The sequence below is a fragment of the Hordeum vulgare genome, chromosome 5H, assembly GCF_904849725.1.
Source record: "Hordeum vulgare subsp. vulgare chromosome 5H, MorexV3_pseudomolecules_assembly, whole genome shotgun sequence".
Taxonomy (NCBI): domain Eukaryota; kingdom Viridiplantae; phylum Streptophyta; class Magnoliopsida; order Poales; family Poaceae; genus Hordeum; species Hordeum vulgare.
Window position 1 is genome coordinate 81,422,530 of NC_058522.1, and position 8,395 is coordinate 81,430,924.

At 43.0% G+C, this 8,395-nt stretch overlaps 1 protein-coding gene across 1 annotated transcript; it reads right to left on the minus strand.

The window, feature by feature from the left end:
• Nucleotides 1-4,249: 4,249 nt before the first annotated feature.
• On the minus strand, nt 4,250-7,171 carry LOC123397948. The gene is made up of 2 exons (XM_045092458.1): nt 6,873-7,171; nt 4,250-4,732 (listed from the first exon to the last, which is right to left on the minus strand). Exons 1-2 carry the CDS (start codon nt 7,048-7,050, stop codon nt 4,449-4,451), a joined length of 462 nt encoding a protein of 153 aa, XP_044948393.1. The 5' UTR covers nt 7,051-7,171; the 3' UTR covers nt 4,250-4,448.
• Nucleotides 7,172-8,395: the final 1,224 nt, after the last annotated feature.

The window sequence follows — 8,395 nt, forward strand, 5'->3', positions numbered from 1 at the left end:
GAAATAACCGAGCTATTCTCAGGAAGTGATTAGGTGACTGCCAATGTTTACTTTCCTAAGATATGTGAAACTGAAATGAAAATGAGGGAGTGGGCAACTTCTAGCAGCCCAATTATCAAAGAAATGACAGAAGAGATGAATACAAAATTTGATAAGTATTGGAAGGACATTCAAGGTCTAATGGGCATAGCTACACTTCTTGATCCTCGGTACAAGAAGCAGATGTTGGTAGCTTGTTTTGCCATGCTTCATGGAGTTGAGCCATCTTCATATGAGTGTATTCAAAAGGTTGATGATATGGTTACTAGTCTGCATGAATTGATAGAGGATTATAAGGTGGAAGACGATGCCTATTCTCCACCTGAAGGTAACATGATTAGTATAACAAAAGCTCCTGAAATTATGAATGTCTTCCATAATATTGTAGCTCAACAAGCGCCTACAGAAGCTAGACTTCAAGGTGAAGTTGAACAGTACTTGAGCGATGCCTTATTGCCTTATGTTGAAAAGTTCAACGTGTTGGATTGGTGGAAGGTAGCTGGAACAAGATATCCAACCTGAGGAAGGTAGCTAGAGACATATTCTCCATTCCTGTCACAACAGTTGCTTCAGAATCAGCCTTCAGTACAAGTGGTCGAATTATTAATGAGCATAGGAGCCGTCTAACATCTCATATGTTGGAGGTATTAATGTGCTCACAAGATTGGCTTAAAAACAAGTTCAAAGGTAAACAAATAGTGCATTTATTTTCAATCTCTTAATTTTCTTGCTTCTCATACAACTCCTCTATTTCTTGCAGATGCACATAAAAGAGAATCTAGCTTCTGGACATGCCTTCAAGACATCCAAGAGGGCATGCAGGTTTGTACTCACGGTTTACCAACAATTCCTTGTATAATTCTTAAATATTCAAACTACCATGATCTCATGTTTTGCCATTAATTTTCAAACTAGGATTTGGCAATTTGACATGGAAGAACTTGGATACTTTGAGTTGGTTTGCTGCAGACTGCGCGTACTGCAGACTTGGAGTAATGGCTCAGCGATCCTTCTTTTTGCAATCGTCGAAAGTATTGAAGTGTCAATACGTGATGACCTTATTTATGCTACTTCCGTGTGAAACTTTGTAATCACTAAATTCAAAACTTCTCGAGTTGATGAGTCGTGCCTATGTGGTTGGTTGTGTGCTGCCATGTGGTTGTTTTGCACTTGAACTATATATTGTTATGCTTTTATCCGACTTATATTGGGTTGTGATGCCATTATTTTTCATATATGTGTTGTTGTTATTCTCATACCTAAAGTATATTGCTGTTTTTTTACGTTATTTTTCATATATGTTGTGCTGCTTTGTTGATCAATTTCATATAGGTTGTGTTGTGATATTGTTTCTTATCATATATATATGTGTGTGTGTGTGTGTGCTATGTTGCAGAATGAGTTAGTGAATGATCATACACGCCATTATTTTTCTTATATGTGTTTGTTAATATTGCATCGATAAGTTTTTTAGTGGGTTTACCCACGGGTTTGTTATACCCTGTCGGGTGCGGGTATGAGAGAAAATATGTACCCATGTGAGGGTGCGGGTGCGGGTGTGGTTAAGATACGGGGACGTGGGTGAGGGTTTGGTTAGCCTACGCCCACACCCAATGGGGACGGGTGCCATCCATATCCCTCTCCCTCGGCGCAGCCCTGTCCTTCTTTCTCCTCCTCTCTGCTGGTGCTTGGCGAAGCCCAGCCGGGAGACCTCGTCTCTCCATCGACACCACGCCGTCGTGCTGCTGGAGTTCTTCCCCAACCTCTCCCTCCTCCTTGTTGGATCAAGGTGCGGGGGACGTCACCGGGTTGCACGTGTGTTGAACGCGGAGGTGCCGTAGTTCGGCACTAGATCGAATCACACCGCGATCTGAATCGCCGCGAGTACGACTCCATCAACCGCGTTCTAGTAACGCTTCCGCTTACCGATCTTCAAAGGTATGAAGATGCACTCACGCCTCTCTCGTTGCTGGTCTCTTCATAGGAAGATCTGAATATGCGTAGAATTTTTTGTTTAATTTATGCTACGTTTGCCAACAAGCGGTACTACTAAGTGCGGTCAACTAGCAGCAGCGGCGCTGCAAAACAAAGTGCTACCGCTAAACACTTAGCAGTACAGGTGGATTTTGGGCAACGCTGCTACTACAGCTACCGTCAGTGGCATAGTCTAGTCCCACATAGTAGTAGCGTGTTTTTACAAAGAAGCGCTACTGCTAAGGTGTTAGTAGTAGCGATTAGCTGGAGACGCGTTGCTGCTAATTAGCAGCATCGTTTTTTGTTTTCCAGCGTTACTACTGAGGTCCTGCCTATAAGGTTTTTCCTAGTAGTGAGAGTATGTTTTGGACATCACATCGGATAAATTACAAAGGCCTACTATCGCGGCATCAAATTACACAATCGTCTTGCGCCCGCCAGAGCCCACAGAGACGCCTCCTCTTTAATAGTTTGCACGATCACCGTCACCGGCGTCGCCTTGCTCCTGAAGACGCGTGCATTTCGTTCCTTCAAATCTCCGAGCCAACAAGATGAAATAGGGATGCCAAAGATTTCCTATGGACATCAAGGTGCAGCCATGAAAAGACCTCATTCGACACACGAATGGAGAGGCAACACTTAAATGGTAGGTGCGCATCGGATTCTTGTATCAGATTCCAGAGGGGGCAGCGAACATAGTTTAGCCACCGACGATGTTGAAGCTTGTCCGTCATCCAGATCTGATTTTGCGCGACCAACCATGCAAAGTATTTACATAAGGGGGGGGGGCAAGCCTTCGAGACAATAGTTTGCAAGTTGGATTGACTTAGGCTAGTAAATTGCGCCAAGTAGGTCGTCTTGGTAGAGTAAATCCTATCATTGGATAGCTTCGAGAGGATGGTGTCTCGGACACCGGGTTGGATAGTGTCAGGTGAGAGCTTGCTCCATAGGGCAAAAAATTGTTGGAGGTGCACTGAGGATAATCCTGCTATCATGTCAATCAAACAAACCCAATGGTCCTTTCTGAGTGCGGAAGCCATAGTGCCATGTTTTTTTTCTTGATAGCTTGAAAATATGTGGAGCAATTCTTTGGGGCGGATGCCATCTAACCAAGATGATTCCTAAAATTTGTCCTTAGATCCATCACCTAACATGACCTTAATGGCAGTCGCAAAGATGTCCCGATCCGCCTTGCCACACGGGATTTTTGTACCGTACCATGCCCTTGGGGATCCTCCCACTCTAAACAAAGCCATCTAAGATGAAGCACGGTGGCAAACATTTTCAGATTGAGTATTCCAAGACCCTCAAACTGTTTGGGCATGCAGACGTGCTCCTAGTTAATTTTGCATTTGTCGTCGGACACGACGTCAGTACCAGCCAAAGGTATGCTCTTCATAGACCATCCAATTTTTGTAGCACCTCCACCGGGAGGTCCAAAGAGGTGATATGGTAGATGGACCAAGGCCATACGGTCCGCAATAGCCACATGCCGCAATAGCCACATGAGAGCCGCCTTGACCAAGGCCATACGACCCGTAATAGCCACGTGCCTCCCTCTGCAAGGTGCAAGCTTCCCGTCCGCTTTGTCTTCGAGGTGTCGAAAGTGGATCCTTTTGAGCCGCCGAATTGCCAATGGTAGGCCTATGTAACGAATTGGGAAGGAGGATCGGCATGCCGAAAATTGTTGTAGGATGTCATCAAGGTCCAAACTTGCGCACTGTTAGGGGCAACCAAGCTCTTCACACAGTTGGCGACGAGCCCGGTTGACTCACCGAATGAGGAAAGTGCAATGAAACTGACACCCTCCTTGATAGGGGCACAAAAAAGCGATGCATCATTAGCGTATGGTGAAGCCCTGATGCCCGCAAAGCGGCTGCCTAGCGGGTGTAGCAGACCTGAGAGGTGGCCTTGGCCAGGATGTGATGCAGCTGGTCAATGGAAAGCACAGAGCAAAATATCACCTTATTCTCCTTGAGTCTCCTCCACACACAGCAAGAGTTCTGTGGTGTATCTCCTTCTACTCCTATGAGTGATATTCCAATCGACAAGCATGGTAAAAAAAGTGGTCAAACATGGTATGAAAGATATGAATTGCCACACATAGTTTTGTGGTGCTTCTTCAATGCATATTCATGTTTTACCCCATCTACCCCTATGGGCGATAATTCCGTGGTGGTTCTTCAACGCCTATTCATGTTTTATTTTGACCATATATTGTATTTGGACATCATTCTTTGTTTAAACGCCTATTTATATGGGTCAAAAACATATAATGATTTACAACAATTAGGCATTCGACATCAGATCCCTTCAAACGACTGACATCAGTAATGACCGTTACAAGCATAGGGACCGACCAACAGCTTCCCTTTCAGATCTTACACCATGTTTACCTATATATCAGGCCCGGGCATGAACCCATCCTACGGATTTCAGCTACAGTACAGCGGAATATTGGCAGGCTTGTACAGGAATGCCTTAACGCTGTGCGAGTTCCCTGAGTGTTTGTTGTATGTGAACTTGACCCCAGAGTGTGCATCGCCCCTCCTCGTGCAATGCTGGTGGAAGCTGCTGATGGGCCTCGCCAGGCACGAGTCCCACCGGTCGCTCTCCGGCATCGTCTCCGCAACACTGTAGATGCCCTCGTAGTTTGTGAATGCCTGGTAGTTGATGACCTCACCAGATTTCGTAATGCACAGAACAGCAACCTCAGCGCCTATACAAGACACAAAGATGTACATGAGCAAGACGAGATTTAAACAGATTAGCTTGCAGAAACCTTAATTGTGCGCAACACAATGAACAATCCAAAGCAAAGAAAACAAAATGGAATTAGTAAGAGACAGGCAGCACATGTGTGCTTGCCAGTCACATCAAAGGTTCAAGATGTAATTCATTTTCAGTTTGGTAGTACCACCTAAAGATCGCCACTTCAGATTTACACTAACATTTTCCAATACACTTTGATAGCTTACAGCATGTAAGCGTTATGAAATATCCCTAATTTTCTTGACAAAAAGGGATGTCAAAAGCCATTGTTGACACCTGCGCTAGCACCAGCACTGCTCGACCCATTTGTGTTTTCATCTCAGTTTGTTCATGGATGGTTGAATTACTGAATCGGCCTACCTGAGTTTCTAAAATGGTTGATTCAACAGCCACTCGGCCCACTCCCTCTCCTCCAACTTGATTTTTGATGTAGTGGTTGAATTGCCGAAATTATGCCTGTAGCTATACCGTGAAACAATCTACGCCAGCAGAATGACGACTGTACCAGTACAGTATGATGGTTCGGGAAAAAATAAAATAAAAAAGGAATATTGATACAATAGGCAGAAAGTTCTCCCAATAGGCTTAACAGGCAATGTTTTGACGTCATTCAGTTTGAGCTTGTAGGGGAGCAAGAAAGAGGAAGCAGAAGGGGAGGATGAAGCAGTAGGAGGAGCGGGATGGAGAGGCCAGAGGGGTCAACCTGCAAATCAGTGACAACGACTAACTCCAGGAAATGGACTCCTGCGACTTGGCAGTGGGTGCCCTCATGTTAATGCTTCTCATTGGTGTTCATACTTAGCGGAAAGGAACAGGGATTGGATCGCAAGAGATAGCAGGGAGGTGAAGGATCACCCTCTAGGCTTCTGTGGCCTTGTCCAGCCAAAGCTTAGAGAGAAGCACTATTAATTTCTGTCACACCGTTCACAGTTGCAACTTTATCAAACAGAGAGCACATCAATGGATTTTCTTTGATGACATTTGAGAAATGCTGACATTTCTTGATCAACAACTAAAATAAGTCTCACAAAACCAAAGGAAAAGTTCACATATATACTGGAAAGAAGTGGATTCAAATTTATCTTTAGAGACGCATTCGGCTATTCCATGGACATGCACTACGCCAATGACTATTATTTCTTACATTGGGAAATGCATTACGTACTCTCTGCAAGCCAATGTACAGACCCACCTGGGTACCTAAATAATTTTGAATTTGATATCTTTAGTTTCCTTTGCGCATGGAGTTTCAGAGAGATATAGTGGAACAGATAATGTAGTGGATACGTGAGGGAAATTTAGGCTATAGTTTACACAACATCTAAGTATATACATATGCAATGATAAGCTCCAGAGAATTACTCGGTAAAGGTCTGTTGTATTGAAGGCAGTACATCATATTTAGCCATCCTTAATAGTTTTCTTATGCAGAAGTCAAGAAATCTACCTGATAGTTAAGTTAACCTCAATTTTGGAACATGTTTTGAGTTAAAGCCGTCCCTGTAATTTGATTTGTTCCCATGGCAGTGAAAAGCAGTTTATGCACTTTCATACGTTCCCAGAACATGTAGGATAGAAGTCAAACCCTTTTCCTTATTTCTTCTTATGTCTTTTTGCTAGAAACTGAACAACCTTAGAGTGAGATACAGATAACGGCTCATTGTGTTTGCCTCACCTCACCAAATCCCAACTTCTGTATGATGTGCGTCCATGTATGTTCCTCACTAGCTAACACAAGATCCTCCAATTATCTATGTCCGATTTTCATCTCAACAACAGATGACCAGTAGCCAAACATCATATGACCAGTAGCCTAACAGATATCCCACCAGAATTTCCCATGGAATGATACCAAAAGCATTCTCCACGGCCCACGAATTTCCACTAGGGCGAAACTCGCCACTCTGCTCAACGTGTCAACCCAGACAGACCAGGTAAACCGAGAACTAAATTCGAGATCCAAAACAGCTGAACCGAGATCCGCGGAAGCGATGGCTCGAAATGTAGCTCCGTGGCCACGAGAGCACAGAGGGCGGCGACAGCAACTTAGATAGGTTCGAAGGAGGAGACAGGCTCACTGGGCTGACCTTCGAGGGCGTGGTCCTCGGGCCCGATGGCAGAGTCGGCGCAGACGTCGCAGACGACGCGGCCGCGGATCTCCCCCGTCCACGCTTCGGCTGTAGGGGCCGCCGCAAGCAGGAAAGCGAGGAGGGCCAGGTGGAGCGGGAGCAGACACCGGTGAAGGAGAGAACACGCCGTCGCCATGGATTGGGATGTTTGGTCGAGCTACTCTTTCCTCTCTCTCTCTCTCTCTCTCTCTCTTTGAGACGAGCTACTCTTTCCTTTTTTTTTCTTTTCTTTTTTTGAAATGACGAGCAACTCTTTCCTGATGGTGGGAGAAGGGGTTGGTGACATTTTACCTTTCGCGGGAGTATTGACAAGGATGTAGAGTAGGAAACCAGCAAGAACTAGGCCTGGGCAGCCCGGCGCAAAAAAGGGCCGGGCCTGGTCAGGTTTGTCTCCATGGATGGGTTTGAGCCTGGGTTTGCAGCCCAAAAGATAGTTGAGAGAATTACTTATTTAGCACTGTCTTAAATTTTGTTTCCCTGTTTGACACCAATTTTTTTTTTTCTTCTTTACCTACTAATAAAGCAATTAGTGCTTCTGTCGTCCGTCATTAACACTATCCATAAAGTTGATGAAAATTACCCACAATTGTCACTTATAAGTCATAGAAAACGTTCCAAACAGGAAAATCTTCGGACTGGGCCGGCCCATGTAGGCACCTCCTATATTACGCTCTGAGCATAGGAAAAAGATGCAGCACACCTATTTGGACCGGCCCATGCGTGCCAGCCTGTTCTTTTACTTTACTTTTTTATTTTACTTTTCAGTTCCATTTTTTATACTTTAAATAACTTAGAACTTCAAATAACTTTTCTTAAATTTAAGAAACTGAGAATTTTGAAATAAAATATTAAAAAACATAATTTTTTTGAGAATTCAAAAACTACTCAGGAGTTTTGAAAAATGTTTGCATATACAAAAAAATGTTTAAATTTTTAGAAAATGTCTGTAAAATGAAAAAAGTCAATAATTTTAAACAAAAGTCCGTGTAAAAATCTTTAAAACAGTTCGTGCCTCTGTTTTTAGTCTCATTTTTTAATTTTAATTTTCTGTTCCATTTTTTTAAAATTTTAATAATATCGACTTTTGAAAAACTTTTGCAACTTATAAAACTGAGAATTTTGAAATAGAATTTCGAAGAAAACATAAAATATTTTTGAATTCAAAAAATGCTCGGGATATTTGTAAAAGTATTCCCATATTCAGAAAAATGTTCATAATTTTGAGAACAATGTTGGTGAAAAGAATAAAAGTCCATGATTTTGAGAAAAAAGTTTGTGTATTATTTTTTGAGTGCAATTGAAAAAATTGTTTGCTAATTCAAAAAATGTTCATGCATTTCAAGAAATGTCCTAAAATTTTAAGGACGTAATATGATCAACATCCTTGAAGATTATAATTATTTTTCTCCCGTTGCAACGCACGGGCCCTTTTGCTAGTATTTAAATATAACTTTTGTTCCCTCTATGACACTTTCATTCAT